Source organism: Ursus americanus, chromosome 28, assembly GCF_024610735.1.
Source record: "Ursus americanus isolate L20-20 chromosome 28, mUrsAme1.1.p, whole genome shotgun sequence".
In the NCBI taxonomy this organism is placed as follows: Eukaryota; Metazoa; Chordata; class Mammalia; order Carnivora; family Ursidae; genus Ursus; species Ursus americanus.
This window is the reverse complement of record NC_142154.1, coordinates 3,685,056-3,702,290: the sequence shown is the minus strand read 5'-3', so window position 1 is coordinate 3,702,290 and position 17,235 is coordinate 3,685,056. Positions and strand designations below refer to the sequence as shown.

General features: G+C 36.9%; 2 protein-coding genes across 6 annotated transcripts in view; one reads left to right on the top strand and one right to left on the bottom strand.

Annotated features, from left to right (window-relative positions):
• TM6SF1 (transmembrane 6 superfamily member 1) overlaps positions 1-5,713 on the top strand; it is an 83,172-nt gene extending 77,459 nt beyond the window's left edge. For 4 of the 5 annotated variants that reach the window (XM_087856591.1, XM_087856592.1, XM_087856590.1 and 1 more), the window contains one exon: positions 3,757-5,713. In XM_087856591.1, the coding sequence (XP_087712717.1) occupies positions 3,757-3,863 (107 nt within the window). In that variant the 3' untranslated portion in view covers positions 3,864-5,713. The remainder of the gene's footprint in view (positions 1-3,756) is intronic. The other variant, XM_045813187.2, reaches the window with a different exon arrangement.
• HDGFL3 (HDGF like 3) overlaps positions 1-17,235 on the bottom strand; it is a 74,818-nt gene that overhangs the window by 31,486 nt on the left and 26,097 nt on the right. The window lies entirely within an intron of this gene.

The window sequence follows — 17,235 nt, the reverse complement described above, 5'->3', positions numbered from 1 at the left end:
TTTTGTCCAGCCCATCTCCAACTCCTCCCTACTCTCATAACCAACAGTTTCCTCTATCTATGAGTCTTTGTTTTGATTTTCAATTTTATAAGTTTCTGGGTTTTGTTCGTTCATTTGTTTTTAGATTTCACACACAAGTGAAATCATATGGTATTTGTCTTTCTCTGTCTGACTTATTTCACTTATAAAACCCTCTGGATCTATCCATATTGTCACAAATGGCAAGATTTCATCCTTTTTTATCAGTAATATTCCGCTCTATACACACACCACATCTTCTTTATCCAGTCACCTATCGACACACACCTGGGTTACTTCCGTATCCTGACTATTATAAATGATGCTACAATAAACAGGGATGCAAATAGCTCTACAAATTGATATTTTCGTTTTCTTTGGATAAATACCCAGCAGTGGAATTCCTGGATTGTATAGTATTCCTATTTTAAGTTTTTTGAGGAACGTCCTTACTGTTTTCCATAGTGACTGCACTAATTTACATCCCCGCAACAGGGTCTGAGTGTTCTCTTTTTTCTACATCCTTGCCAACACATGCTATTTTGTCTTTTTGATATAGCTGGCTCAGTTTTTATGACTTATTGCTAAGATTAAAAAGGGTGAGCTTATAAATCCATTAATGTCAAGTATTTATTAATACAAAATCAGAATTTGGTTTTCTCTGTTAAAATAGCAAACTGGGTCTTGGACTATCCTGTCTGTTCCTAACAAGATGTGGTAACGGTATTCCTTACTCTCAGAATAATCCACATAAATAGCAGAGATGCCCTATTTCACTAGACTAATGTCCTAGACTTTATGCTGACTGTCCTATCCTTAAATTTGTTTTTAAACAAACAAAAGTTCCTTGCTAAAGAGTTACGGTTCTTAAAAAAAAAAAACTGGGTTACTATCTTCTAGTTAATTTAAAACGTACTGTTTCTTTAAGTCATTATTCATTATTTTCAAGGGATCACATCTTCTCTGAGAACTCTTGTGGTTTTTTTTTTAAGATTTTATTTATTTATTTGACAGAGAGAGAAACCGCGAGAAAAGGAACACAAGCAGTGGGAGTGGGAGAGGGAGAAGCAGGCTCCCCATGGAACAGGGAGCCTGATGTGGGGCTTGATCCCAGGACCCCGGGATCACCACCTGAGCTGAAGGCAGACGCCTAATGACTGAGCTACTCAGACGCCTCCTCTGAGAACTCTTGTGATGCTGCTGAGATCAGAGTACTCCCTGGGAAAGAAATTATTTGGCTCAGATTATGGTGTATGACCTGAAGCTCAATAATGCCAGCCCAGCAAATTGTTCAAACAAGCCAACCACACTCCTATGTGGGAGCCCCACTCTCGATACTACAAAGCCCACCTCCCACTGCCCCTGGTTGCTCACTTGTTCCTCAGTGCAACCCCCACATGGCCCATATGGCATGTGGTGTCCTCTTCCTCTGGATGTGAGTTTATGTAATTAATAAGCTGTGGTCGATCTCATCTGTCCAGTGATGTGTGTTGAGGCATTCCTATAACCATTTGGTGGGAATCCCTCTCTCAGCAGTAGGGTGAATAGAGGGTATTCCAACATCAGGGGAGTCTAGTCAGGATACTAGGAGTAAGGGGTTCCACACTGCGGCTCAAATTTATGTGTGGTAGCTTCATGGTTTCATTCAATGTAGTCCACACAGTTGGAGGTGAGGGTGGAGTGGAGGGGGAGGAGTCCTAAGAACGAGAAGAGTAGGCAAAGATACCCAAGTTCCCTCCTTCAGCAATGCTGTTTCTCTCAGAAATGCCCTTGGCCATTCCCTTCGTTCAAATCTCTGCTCAAACAGTACCTTATCAGAGAGACTGCCTTACAACCTAATTAAAAATAGCAACTCTTTGTACACCTGGGTGACTCAGTTGGCTAAGTATCTACCTTTGAGGGTCCTGGGATCAAGTCCCGCATCGGGCTACTTGCTCTGTGGGACGCCTGCTTCTCCCTCTGCCTGCCGCTCCCCCTGCTTGTGCTCTCTGACAAATAAATAAAATCTTTAAAAAAAAACAGTACCACTTCCTCTGTCATTCTCTAGTTCCTTATTCTGCTTTATTTTTATTCTGAACATTTTCCTGACATTGAGTATTTTTTTTGCCTCTTCACATTAGAATATAATCTCTGCGCAGGGGAAACATGTTCTTCACCACAGTAGCCCGACTGCCTAAAGCAGGGCCTGGTACATGGAGGGTGCGTAATGAATGTTCCTTGAGGATCAAGGCTTCCTTACTGACTTAGGACCTGAAGAAGCCTACACTCGCACATGGAGAGAATGAGTGATCCCAATAACGATGGAGAAGAGAAAGCACATCATGAAACACTTTCAATAACAGATTATTAAGAAAAACTATGCTGAGGTTATAGTATAAAAGAGTCTCCAGGCTTAAGAAAAAAAATAAGAATGACAAGCAAACTTGTCTCTTTGAGTATGCTAATAAAGATCTGGGGGGCTAGCTGAAAATAATACTGAAAACAATACAGAGATATTTTCAGTCCAAGTGTATAAAGTGAATTAAATTAGAGGGAAAACACCTTGTGATGCTGTTATAAAAATGGCTTTAGATAAAGAGTTCTACAAATGAGTCTGCAGATTTACTGCAGGGTAAGAAGAGGAAAGCACATTACGGAAAAAGGAAATGTGCACAAGATAAAGGGGAAAGAATTCTTAAAATGTGACTAAATTTGGCTTAATAAACAGGTTATTCATCAACTTAATATTTGAAAATAACACTCTGTCAAAGAATCACAAGCATAACTACATGGAAGTAGTTTCCAAAATAACAATTCAAAAAATCTCTAGAAAACCAGTCCCTAATATCTTTAAGTACATAAAAACCATCAGTTATTAGTTGATAGGGCAATTTCATAAAAACATTTTGTTTTTTACTCCACAAAACTTTCAGAAACCTTGACAATTTTATCTTTATAAGAATTAGAAATAATTTTGAGAGGTCAAGATATACTTAGAATGCAGTGCTTTTAACTTTGTGGTAGATGCTCTGTAGGGGGCAGGCCAGATGACTTACTGCAGTCCCTTGTTAGTACTGCTGATTCTGGAGAAGGAGCATATGCTGGGTACTAACTCATCCCTCATTCTCGTGGTATACCTTAGGGAGGCCCAGTCTCTGACAACTGGAAAAACTCAGGTTGTAAAGAGTAAGGGATTTGGTTTATGATTGTCATAGAAGATCTTCATTTAAACCTCCAGGTCCTTTTTTTTTTTTTTTTTAATTTCAAAAGTCACAGTTTAAATTGAAATGTCTAAAAATCTGGCATATACCCTCAACTCTCCCTCAGTCCCCACAGTCTTCTAAGCAACAGTCCACATGGGTTTAACTTTGAAGAGGTATAAAATACACTTGTTTTTAGGGTTTATTTTCACTTTTATTGAGTAAAAACTTATATATAGTGAAATATACTGATCTTAAATGAATAAGAATGATACATCATAAACCCATATAACTGAACCTAATCAGTATATAACACTGAAGTCATCTCAGAAAGTTTCCTCATACTCCCTACCAGTTATTTCACACCCACCAAAGGCAACTACTTTTCTGCTTTCTGTCACCATAGATCAGTTCTGCCTGTTCCTGAATTTAAAAGAAAAAAAAAAAAGGAAGAAGTCTTTGATTATTGGCCTCTTTCGCCTAATGTGTGTGTGTGTGTGTGTGTGTGTGTGTGTGTGTGTGTGTGTGTGTGTTTTAAAGATTTATCTATTTATTTTAGAGAGAGAGAAGAAGAGACAGAGGGAGCACAAGCGGGAGAGGGAGAGAGAAACTCAAGTGGAGTCCACACTGAGCTTGGAGCTCTGTCCCATGACCCTGAGATCATGACCTGAGCCAGAACCAAGAGTTGGCCGCTTAACCAACTGCACCACCCACGCACCCATTCAATGTGTTTTTGAGATGATTTCACATTATGTAAGTAGTTTATCCTTTTATACTGCCAAGTAGTCTTCCACTATATCCATTCACCTATAGATGAACTGATGGACATTTGTCTTGTTTCCAGGTTTGGCTGTTGTGAATGAAACTGCTATAAACATTCTTGCACTTAAAAAATATATATATATGCTTTCAATTCTCTTGGATAAATACCCAGGAACATGATTACAGGGTAAAGCATAGGTAAATGTTTAACTTTGTAAGAAACTGCCAGACTATTTTCCAAAGTGGTTATTGAATCATATTGTTCTTTCAAACAATATACGAGAGCTCCAGTTCCTCTACATCCTAACCAATATTTGTATGGCCAGCCTTTTTAATTTCAGCCATTCTATTCGGTATAAAGTGGTATCTAGTGTGATTATCTTTTAACATACCAAACTGTCAAAATACTCTATGCACTGACCCAAAAGAAATGAAAGCATATGTCCACACAAAAATTTGTACAAGGATGTACAACAGCAACTTTATTCATAATAGCCCAAATCTGAAAACAGCCCAGGCATTCATCAGCATGAGAGTAGCTAAACAAACTGTGGTATACTCATACAAGGGAGTAATATTCAACAAAAAAGAAGTAGTGATAATCATACAATAACATGGATGAATCTTAAAAACATGCTAAATGATAGAAATCTTACATAAAAGAGTAATAGTGGAATACTGCATGATTCCATTTATATGAAGTTCTAGAAAAGGAAAAGCTACTTTATGGTGAAAAAAATCTAAACTTTTGGGGGGACTTAGGGGTGGTAAGTGATTGGGAGGAAGCATGAGAAAATTTTCTAGGGTGATGGTAATAACACATATACTGACAGGGTTTGAGTTACAAAGGTGTATAAATATGTCACAACTCATCATATGAAACATGTAAAATTTATGCATTCACTGTGTATTAACTTTCCTCAAGAATGTAAATAAATGTTAAATTCCAGTTAATTACATGCATGCTGAAGTGTATAGGATGAAATTCTATGCAAATTAATTTAAAATACATAAAAAATAAAGTGGATTGATGGGTGGATAGAGATTGTTAGAAGGACAGAAGTGTGATAAAACAAACCTAGCAAAATGTTAATTGTAGAATCCAGGTGGTGGGTATACAATGTTCGCTTTATATTTTAACTTTTCTGTATTTTCAAAGTTTTCATACTTTGGTACGAATACTTTGGTAAAACTAGGTGAGAATAGGAGGGTAGTAGAGCAAGTTGGTTATACTCTTGTCTCTTTAGACAGAAAGTCAACACTGTCTAGTCAATAAATTAAGATGAGAAAGGAGACTGTTGTACTTCATTATAAGCAAAGGTTGATTTGTAAAACTATGTACATAAAATACTTTAGCTAAAAACAATTCAAAAAGAATTTTTTTAAAACCACCAAATGTCGAGACTGTACCAATTACACTTCCACCTATAACATGTGAGATCCACATTCCTGTATCTTCACTAATAATGGGGATTAGCAATATATCTTACCTCAATTTGCTATGTGAAAAATGGTGTTTTGTTTTAATTTGCACTTTCTTAATTATCGATGATGTTGACCATCTTTTCCTATGTTGAGATATTTGTATTATGTTTTCTATAAGCTGCTTTTTCACATCCAATACTCATGTTTCTACTGTGTTGTTGGTCTTTTGTTACTGATCTGTAAAAGCCCATTTTGTGTATATCTGTATTTCAGCCCCTTTTTCTATCATTCGCTACAAGTGTTTTTTACCCATTTATCATGTCTTGATTTCATCTGCAACATTTTTTTTGGCCAGCAAAAATTCTAAATTTTTATATAGTAAAAGCTATTAATCTTTTTATTTTAAGCTTATGAGTTTATATCTTGCTTAAAAGTCCTTTCCTATTCCAAGACTACAAAAAAATTTTTCTCATATTTCCTTTGTATCACTTTTGTGGTTTTAATGAATTATCTTCTTAAGCTAGAAATGCGCTTGACTGTAAGTGTAGGGAAATCACCACCCACATAAACGATTACATAAACGAAAGATAAATTGCTACAAACATTTATGAAGTGGATAAGATTTCATATATTATAAAATTAAAAACATACATACCACATGCCTAACAATCCTACTTCTAGGAACCAATCTATTCTATAGAAGAGCATGAGCATGTAAAGATAAACAAACCAAGATGTTCACCGAAGTTCTCCTGCCAAAAGAAGAAACAACTAATGGGCCATCAGTGTAGAAATGATTAACTAAATTATGCTGCAGCCATACTAGGCATATCCATAGCCAAGATCTATTGACTTGGAAAGCTAGCAGTATTATCAAGGACAAGTGAAAAGAGCAAGTTGCAGATTAGAAAATGTTAACGGCATCAAATTATGAGTGTGTATATATCCATATCTATAAACGCTTACATAAGCATAAGAAAATGTTAGGAAGGTTATATTGCCAACTATCAATGCTGGTTACATCAGAGTAGGAGGAATGGTAGTGTTACAAAACTACATTTCTCCTGAAATTAAAAACAAACCAAAACATTATTTTTTAAAAGTGAATCAATAAAAGTATAAATGCTTAGGGCTTGCCCCAGAAAATCCAATTAAAAAAAAAAAACTTGCAGAATGGAATTTTTATTAGGTAAAGAATGGCTGGACAATTCAACTTCTCAGACTCTTCTATCTATGTCAGCTGAGGATGACTTCTTTAAACCTATGAGAACCTTATCTGATTGGATAGAAAGAGCATCTTTTCCCACTGCAAAGGGGGTCTGGCACGAGCCTCCAGTTCCAAACCTGGTTTGAATTCCTAGGAAACTATATTTGCAGAACGTTAGACTTGCCTTTCCCATTTTCCCAGCAAGGATTCTTAGCTGGTCCTCCACCAGTGAAACTTCCTTAATTATACACAAAATTTTATGTAGTACATTTTAATAGAAAGAGAATTTATTGCTTCACCCAGGTCTTCCAAACCCTGTTCCCCCATCAAAAAACTTAAAGAAAGAAAGATTATCATTATAACCAAATTTGGATACTTGTGAGTCTAATTCACAAGACTTGTGCCAATTTGGGTACATCTTTTATTTTTGTTGTCAATTTCATTGGCCTTTATATGCTGTCAATATAAATGACATGCACTGTCTGCTTTTTCCCCCCCTTAAATTCTATTTTGTCTGATATAAATTACTGTCATCTCTCTGTTTTATTCAGGTCTGATAAATAGATCTTTCCAATTTGGGAGTAATTTTTACCTCCCACTCTTTTGTGTTAGGTCAGTCTCTTACAAACACTATATTGTTGAATTTTATTTATGGGTCTAAATGGAGAACATTTATGCTTCTAGTATAATGTTTGGCTTTTTATGCCTCTTTTCTCTCTTTGTGTTTACCTTTTTTCTATGAATTAAACTCAAATATCTCAATTTTAATTCTACAAGTACCTCAAATATTTCAAGAACACTATTAAAACAATAGTAATTACACAATAACATTAAGACAATATTTACCTGTTTATTCTAATCTGAAACCAAATAAGGTATTTAGTGCTTTCTCCGATCTTCTAACCTTCCCTTTCTCATTATTAATCTTTCTCCCATCTCTTCTCTATTATGTTCCACTGTTTGATTTAATAAATTGGTAATAATTTTTCCTGTTACAATGACTGTAGGCAACCACCCAAAGCAAATGCCTTCAAAGGATTAGGAAGAAATCAAACAGCAGATGAAACAGGATGTCAATATGGAACTACTGGACTGTCAGTTTCAGCTACAGATCCAAGAATGTGGTCAAAACTCCTTGTAGGGGCACCTGGATGGTTAAGTCAGCTGAGCCTTTGGCTCAGGTCATGATCTCAAGAGTCCTGGGACTGAGCCCCGCATCAGGGCCCCTGCTCAGGAAGTATGCTTCTGTCCTACCCCGTGCTCGTGCTCTCTCACTCCCAAATAATCTGAGAAAACAAAAACGAACAAACAAAAAAAACCTTCTTGTAAACTTTAGCTCTAGCAAAAGAAAAAAAAAGTTGGAGGTAAAGACAGTTGATAAAAGGCCCTCCAAGATCACGTAGAAGAGCTTATGACATGTCTTCTAGAGCTAGAGAGTCACAGAAGACCAGTGATTGACTCAAGACTGAGAAATCTTGAGAAAGAGTACAGATTTTCTGCTAATTGCTCTGGTGGCAGACTGAAATGGGTGATGATTACACTGGGATTGGCTTGTACTCCCAAATTTTCTCATGGTAGAGGATGCAAGTTTTCCATGAACCATTAGCTAAAGATTGATAGTATGGGGGTGTGTGTCTTAAATCTTGTTCAAGAGGGCCACCTGGAGGTGAAGGGACCAAGCAGAAAGATGGCCAAGGAGATGTCCAAGGAGGAAGGAGTTATAAGTGACTACTCAGAAGAGAGATACAATTGCCCAAATCAAAAAAAGTGAAAATGAGATAATCCCAGAAATAATGGTGGTGGGTTGGTAGGCTGCTTCTAAAGTGGCTCCCAGTGATCTTTATTTCCTGGTGTTCATGGCCTGTGTATTCCTCTTTTTGAGTATGTGCCAGATCTAGTTACTTTCTTCCAATGAATGGAATATGCCAAAAGTGATGGGGTAACTTCCGAAATTGGGTTACAAAAGACTGTCAACTTCCATCTTCTTGACTCTTCCCCTCTTGCTCTAATGAAGCCTGCTGTCATACTGTGAGTTGCTCTATGGAGAAGCCTATGTGGCAAGGTACCGAGGAAAGGCTCTAGCCAATAGCTCATGAAGAAATGAGGCCATTAGGCCATTAGCGCATGAGGAATTGAATCCTGCCAACAACTACTGGAGTGAGTTTGGAAGCAAATCTACCCCTAGTCAAGCCTTAAGATGACTCTGATCTTGTGAGAGACACAAAGGTAGGGGATCTAGGTAAGACATGCCTAGATTCTTGATCCATAGCAATTGTGAGATAACCAACATGTGTTGTTTTAAGCCACTAAGTTTTGGAGAGATATGTTATGTGGCTAAAGATAATTAATACTGGGTGCCTCTGAAGAAACTACAAAAGAGTTCATAAGCAAAACTATCAGCTCTGAACAGCCGCCCAGTCCAGATAGCATCAACACCAGGTCACAACAATTACAGTCCAGTAAGAACTTTCCTGCCACCTTCTACCCCACTTCATCCCTAGAGGGTTGAAGAATGCTGGAAGAGTAGTCAGTATGTTAGGTAAAGTCAGAAAAATTAGTTGACCTTTCCTCCTTCCCACTGTAGTAGGCCAACCTACTTCAGGAGTTACAAGCTTCTTTGAAAGGGTGAAATTTGGCTTTAAATAAAGTTTGAACTTTTAAAGTATTACACAGAATTGATCATATTAACTACTGAACTTGGTTTGCTTTTGTGACTAGAACTGATTTGGGGGCTTTTCATTAGCAGAGAGTAACCAGAAGAGCTACAGGACCTTATCCAAAGAGACAGGAACAATGCTAGCATCACAAAATGGCTTTGAACACAGAGTAGAGGCAAAACAAAGCTTCAAATAAGTAAAATGAAGAAAGAAAACACAACAGTTAAATCATAGAGAGAAAGAGCAAAGGTGGGAGACCTGTCAGGATGAATACTAAGTAATGCATGAGATAAGACTTAAGAGAAAATGAGCCAGGCTAGAGCCAACATTCTGTAAATGGTAGTTTCCCAACCCAAGGTTCCCATGGTGCTCTGAGAAGTTCACATAATTAATGACAGTCATGATGTCCACATTAATTTCAATTTAAAAATCAAGAAATATACTTAACACCTGTCAGAATGGCCAGAATCCAAAAAGATAAGACATAACAAGTATTAGCAAAGATGTGAAGGAAGAGGAACTCTTGTTCACTGTTAGTGAGAATGCAAACTGGTGCAGCCACTGTTGAAAACAGTATGAAGGTTCCCCCAAAAAATTAAAAATAGAACTACCATATGATCCAGTAATTCCACTGCTGGTTATTTACCCAAAGAAAATGAGAGCACTAATTTGAAAAGATATATGCACCCCTGTGTTTACTGCAGCATAACTTACAATAGCCAAGGTATGGAAGCAACTTGAGTGTCTTCTGATAGATGAATGCATGAAGAGACAGTATACAGGCACAATGGAATATTACTCAGCCATCAGAAGAATGAGATCTTGCCACTTGTGACAACATGGATAGACTACAGGGTATTACGCTAAGTAAAGTAAGTCAGAGAAAAACAAATACTGTATGATTTCACTTATATGTGGAATCTTAAAAACAAATGAATAAACAGCAGAATCAGACTAATACAGAGGACAAACTTATGCTTGCCAGAGGGAAGGGAGTGAGGGGACGGGTAGAATGGGTGAAGGGGAGTAGGAGGTCCAGGCTTCCGGTTATGGGATGAGTAAGTCACAGGAATAAAAAGGATAGCACAGAGAATAAAGTCAGCGGCACTGTAATAGAGCTACATGGTGACAGGTGGCAGCTGCACTCGTGCTGAGCCCCACATCAGGTACAGAGTTGTCAAACTACGATGTTGTGCACCTGAAACTAATGTAACGTTACATGTCAACTATAATCAAATTTTTTTAAAAAGCATATAATATCTAATGTTAAAAAAATCAATAAATATAATTTAGATATTTTGTCTATAAAACTGAACAGTAAATGAGTCTCTTTATACCTACTGAACAAATACGTGCAGTAAATATTAGATAACTGCGTTCATGATTTAGATATTCAGTGAGGTTTTCACTCAGTTGAACACAGCTAGTTACTTGTGGGTTTGACCATTGATCTGTTCTAATTTTTTTCTTAGTTTATACCCAAAACAAACTGCTAGTTAAAGACTGAAAGCTAAGAAAACAAGAGGAAAATGAATGTTGAAATAGAAGTTAATGAAGAGCATTAAAATGGTACTAATCCTGTAAATTTATTTAAAAATTATTCTTACAAAAAAAATTAAAATTATTCTCTTGAAAATGGAATTTATCTGGTCAATATCAAGATTCTCCATTTGAACCAGCGTTGAACTGAGAAAAAAGTGGTGACAAGTACACCCCAATTTAGCATTTTATTTTAAAAAGTTAATTATACTTCAGGATTATAATTTTGGTGACTATCTTTTCACGTCTTTATATATAGGCACATGTAGTTTACATAAATGGGATATATCACAGAAGCTGTTTTATCCTGGGGATCCTTTTTCTTTTAAATAGAGATGTGTGTTTATTGAGCGAATGAATGAGTAGAGCCTTACCTCCACAACCTCCCTCAGATTTACTTATCCCCAGACAAGCATTTTGTAGAACTATGCTTTCTCCACCTTCATATATATACAAATGTTGTATACACAGGCAGAAGTTTTCTGGAAAGAGGGAGACGACTGTGTTTCACAAGTGTACACACACGGAATCATATTTTATAAAAATTGTCTGCATCGTGAAAGGTCCTTGACTTCAATCGGTTGCATAATAATCCAATGACTGGATAACCGAAAATTATTCAACTTTTCCCTGAGGGATGGGCATTTGCCCTGTTTTCAGTGTTTCTGCCCTTTGAAGAGGCAACAGTAAACACACTTAGATTTTCATGCACTGCTGCTTCTACTTCCAGGAGACAGATTTCTAGGAGTGAAACTGTTGGATCATAGATTAGAGATATTTTTCATTTTAATAGATATTGCCAGGATGCTTTCAAAAAAGGCTGTAATAACTCACATTTCCACTAAGGTATGAAAATGACCTCCCTTCCAATCTTTGACAGCATTAGGTGTTATTGCTCTTTTAAGTTTGCATTTCCCTATTTAATGATGAGGTTAAGCATCTTTTCATAGGTGTACTGGCCATTAGGACTCACCCTTCAGTGAACTGCCTATTCATATCATTTTTGCATTTCTTTACGCAAGTCTGTCTTTTTACTAATTCATTTGTGATATATTAACCGGATATCTGTAATTTCTATTGCAAATATATTTTTATATTTTTCCATTATATTATATGTCTACTGACACATTATCTTCTTTTGAGTTCGCAGACACCACGTCTCCTGGCACTTCCCCCTTCTCCTCCCATCCACTTCTCAGTAGTCTCCTTTCCTAGCTCCTCTATCTTCACTTACCCCATCAGTGGCCTCTTTGGACTCCAAGGTTTTGAATGCCATCTGTATGCTGATGAATCTCATATTTCTACCCCCTTGAACTCCAGATCTCCCTTCTAAGGGCTTCACTCTCACGTACTTGGGTGTCTCACAGGCATCTCAAATTCAAGGGGTCTAAGAACAAACTCTTAATCTTATGGCCTAACCTGCTTATACTTCAGTATTCCTCAGGTGAGTAAATGGCATTACTGTCCAACTAGCTGCTCCCAGGAGAAAGCTAGAAGTCTTTATTGATTTATTTCTCTCCCATAAGATATATTTCATCTAACACTGAGTCGTTTCACTTATACCCCCCAAATATATCATCAAACTAGCCACTTCCTTGTGTATTTGTTGCGGTCCCCTCTGGTCTACCCTACCGTCATCTAATATTTACACTTCAACAAAACCTTCCTAACTGGGCCCCCCCACCTCTGCCCCCAACAATCAGTTCTTCAGACCCTAAACATAAGTCAGATTATATCATTCTACCCCAAATTCTCTGATGACATTTCATATTTTTTAAGATCTTAAACTTATTACTAAACTGTAAGACCCTACATGATATGAATTTTGTCTACCCCCTTGAACTCCTCTCCTGCCCTCTTCCCCTAGTCCTGGCTCATTCCGTAACAGACTCATTTGCCTTCTTGGTCTTCGTTATAAATGCCAGGCTCATTCCTACTTTCCCCCCAGAATGTGGTAACACTCTCTCCCATAGGACATTCAACTCTTTTCAAATGTTACATTTTCAAAAAACCCTTCCTTAATCTGCAGAAGCATACACACACACCCCATCGAATTATATGCTGTCCTCTTATCTTGCTTTATCTTTTTCCACAGCTTTTATGAATTATATTAATTACATACTGCTTTGCTTACTTATTTATCTGTCCCCCTCTAAACTAAAATGTAAGCTTCATGAGGACAGGAAATTTGTCTACCTTCTTCACTACTAAATCCTTAGCACCCAAAATGCTGTCTGGCACATAACAGGAATTCAGTAAGTTTTTTTTTTTTTTTTTAAACCAATGAGTAAATGTTGTTTTATTATTTACTTTTTGACCCTGATCATTGTAAAACTAGCCTGACTACGCTGAAAGCAACCAATGTACGTATAGCAGTAGTTGATTTGTTTTTAATGGTGTGTAATATTTTTATGTCAATATACCACAACTTCATTTTCCTTTTTTGTCCAAAGACATTTGGGTTATTTCTAAGTTTCTTCTTGCCATTATGAATCGTGCTGGTGTGAATATTCTCGTATACATCTTCTAGTGCATATGTTTACATTTTTCCAGGGTGTATAACTAGGATTAGAAATGCTTAGTCAGTGGACCCGGGTGGCTCAGTCCATTAAAGGTCTGACTCCTGATCTCAGCTCAGGTCTTGATCTTAGGGTCATGAAATCGGGCCCTGCGTTGGGCTCCATGCTGAGCATGGAGGAAGGAAAGAAGGAAGGAGGGATGGAGGAAGGAAGGAAGGAAGGGAGGAAGGAAGGAAGGAAGGAAGGGAGAGAAAGAAAGAAATGTTGAGTCAGAAAGTATGCAAAATTCAACTCTGTAACAGTTAAATTGTTTTTCAAAGTGGCTGGACCAACTTATGTTCTTTCAGTGGTGTACAAGAGTTCCTGTTGATTCACATCCTCTCCAATACATGATACTGGCAAATCTCTTAATTTTGGTAATCTCAATGATATTAATTTGTATTTCCCTAATTACTACGAAGGTCAAGCATCTTTTCATAAATTTATAAGCCTTATGTATTTCTTCTATGAAACGGCTATTCACGCTGTTTTGCCCATTTTCCTATTGTCTTTTTCTTACCGATAAATTCTGTATATTAAAGCTTTATTGGTTCTGTGGGTAGCAAGCATCTTCTCCCAGTATGTGGCTTATATTTTCAAGTCCTTTTTTTGTTGAACACAGCACTTGATTTTAATATACTCAAATTTATTAATCTTTACTTTCATGGATAGTTCTTTCTGTGTCTTGACAGTAAATTCTTCCCTATTCTAGGGACATAATATATTCCCCATATGCCCTAAAAGCTTTTCACACCTTCATCTATGTAGAAATGATTTTTGTATACTGTATAGAACAGGGGTCTAATTTCATATGGAAACTATATCGTTAATACACACAGATATTTAACTCATGATAGTCTCTCTACATCCCCTTCCCCCATCTGCAATGCCACCTTTGTCACTTATCATGGTTCCATAAATCTGTGGACCAGTTTCTAAGTCATCTTTCTGTCCTACTGTTTTAACGCATCTCTCCCTGAGACAAACATTGTCTTAATTTACTATTAATTACCATTTGAAGAATTCTACATTTTGATATCTGGTAGGCTAAGTCCCACTGTGCTATTCCTATTTAGAAACATCTTGTCTTGGCTTTCCACCCTTCCACATACATTTTAAAGGATAGCAACAAAAAGAAAACATCATTCAGAAACATACACACATTTATAACAGCAGCAGAAAGTAAAAGACACCTAAGAATATATCTAAAAAGAGATGTGTACAGAAAATTATAAAGCAATTCAAAAACATTTAAGCCAGACCAAATAAATGGAGAAATAGACCACATTCATACACTAGACACCTCAATATTATAAGATACCAATTTTCTCATATTAACCAACGGATATAATTCAAATCCAATCAAAATCTCAACACAGTTTTTATTGTGAATCTCAACAAGCTAATATACTGTTTCCATGCCACTGCTTGATTAAAAGCACACCGAATTACAAGTTTAATGTAAGATTTAAGACTTTGACCAAAGTATGTCCTGGAATCCAAAATGTGGCAAGCCTTACGTATCTCCAATGTTAGGGTTGTGTGTTTTTTTTTTCCTGTTAAAGTCTAGAAAGTTTCATTATAATTCTGATAATCAGTTTTGATCTGTCCTGTCTTCTGCTACAGTCCATGTTGTTTGCAAGCTAACTCTCTTTGAAATGTATTTGACGCTTAATTATCATCTCTTTCATTTGTCTTTAACCACTTCTTTTGCTTTCTAGATATGTTCCGCAGAGTCTGTCTTCTATTTGGCTAATTTATGTTCTGCAACACTGATTCTGCTTGCTGTTTGGGGTGTCTATGTGCTCTCTACTCTGGCCTTTTTATTTAAGACTCACTATATACATACTGTTTTTCTTCACTGGAAAAAGCATTTGAGAAACACAAATGTAGTACACTACCAGAAAGAAGGGCTTTGGACAATCATAAGGCATTGCACGAAAGGACTCTTAAAAAGCCTGGGGAGAGGAAAGAAACAGCAGAAAGGCTGAAGGAAGAAACACGCTTTTAAATCTAGGACAGCAGCAATTAACCCTGAAAGCCTCTGGAAAGGAACGTGGGCTCTCGACTCCTGATACCAGTCAAAAGGTAAAATCATTGCATCAATGTACAAGTATGATAATTCATCAAATGCCTCAAAAACTTAACCTATAGTAGCATTATGATTGTAAGGGTTTAGAATCATCTGTTAAAAATGCATCCTACTGTAATCTATCTCTTTTTAAGGATAAAAATGTGAAGACAGTTTGTCTTTCGGCCAAAAACATCAATGTGAAAATAAAAAACAAAAGCAAAGAACAAAACAAAAAAAGAACTTTGATGGACATGTGTTCCTGACAGGGTTGCTAAACAAATATTTAGTTAATAGAAGGCAGGCCATAGGAAGAAAACGGCAATCTATGTCACAGCGAAGAGCAGACAATGGCGAGTACACTGATGAGGAAACTAACATTAACTTTTGATGTTTCAGTGTAATTGCCCATAAAATAAGAATGAAACAAAACACAATGAGCAAATTGTTATAGTTCTACAAGTAGAGGACACGACTTAGTTCCTGTCACAATAGTGTCCAGAAAATACAATACTTTTTGGATAATCTTCTCAAAGACTCCTTCCTTCAGGTTCTGCCTCAGGGATGAAATTCACCCATGAAAATTTCAATAATTCTCAGTATAAAACAAAATTAAACCATATTTAGACTTTTTAAAAAAAATTTAGTAGGCTCCACACCCAATGTAGGGCTTGAACTCACGACCCTGAGATCAAGTGTTGTGTGCTCTACCGACTGAGCCAGCCAGGTGCTCCATAAACCATATTTAGTCTTAAACTATGATCGTTTTTGACAAATAAAGGTGGTGACTTAGCTGAACCATCCTGACTACCTTATCTGTGCAAAAACTCATCAGTCACAGTTATTTTTTAAACACTATCTTGTTTCCCTTGTTCTCAATTCTATCCATCTGCCTCATCTAAGGCTAAGCCTAGACAAACAAGGTAGGTTCATTCACCTTCAGTCTTAACTTTTCATCTGTCAGTAACTTCCGCTCTTGTCCCAGTCTATGTATATGATAACACAGATCACAATGACCCTAGTACCTTATTTCTTAGCTCTTGCCTTTCCTAAACATGCTACCATAGAATCTCACTGTCTTGAAAACACCTCTTTCAGAGGTGTTCTTTGCTCATTTAAACAAATTACAATAAGCACAACAATCAACAGAATAAAGAGGCAACCCACACAATAGGAGAAAATATTTGCAAATCATGTCTCTGATAAGTAGTTAACATCCAGAGCATATAAAGAACTCCTACAACTCAAAAACAAAAAATGACCTAATTAAAAAATGGGCAAAGAACTTGAACAGATATTTCTCCAAAGATATACAAATAGCCAATAAGCACATGAAAAGATGCTCAAAACCACTAATCACTAGGGAAATGCAAATCAAAACCACAAGGACAGATGCCACCTCACACCCATTAGGATGGCTACTATTAAAAAAAAAAAAAAAAATCCAGGATGCCTGGGTGGCTCAGTTGGTTAAGTGTCTGCCTTTGGCTCAGGTCAAGATCGGGGGTCCTGGAATCGAGTTCTGCATCTAGCTCCTTGCTTCGTGGGGAGCCTGCTTCTCCCTCTGTATGCCGCTCCCCCTGCTTGTGTGCTGTATCTCTGACAAATAAATAAATAAAATCTTAATTAAAAAAATCCAGAAAGTAACAAGTGTTGGCAAAGATATGGAGAAACTGGAACTTTTGTGCACTGTTGGTGAGAATGTAAAATGATATAGTTCCTGTGAAAAAAGTCCCTATGGCATTCCCTCAAAAAATTAAAAATAGAATTATCATATAATCTAGCAGTTCCACTTCTGGACACATACCCAAAAGAATTA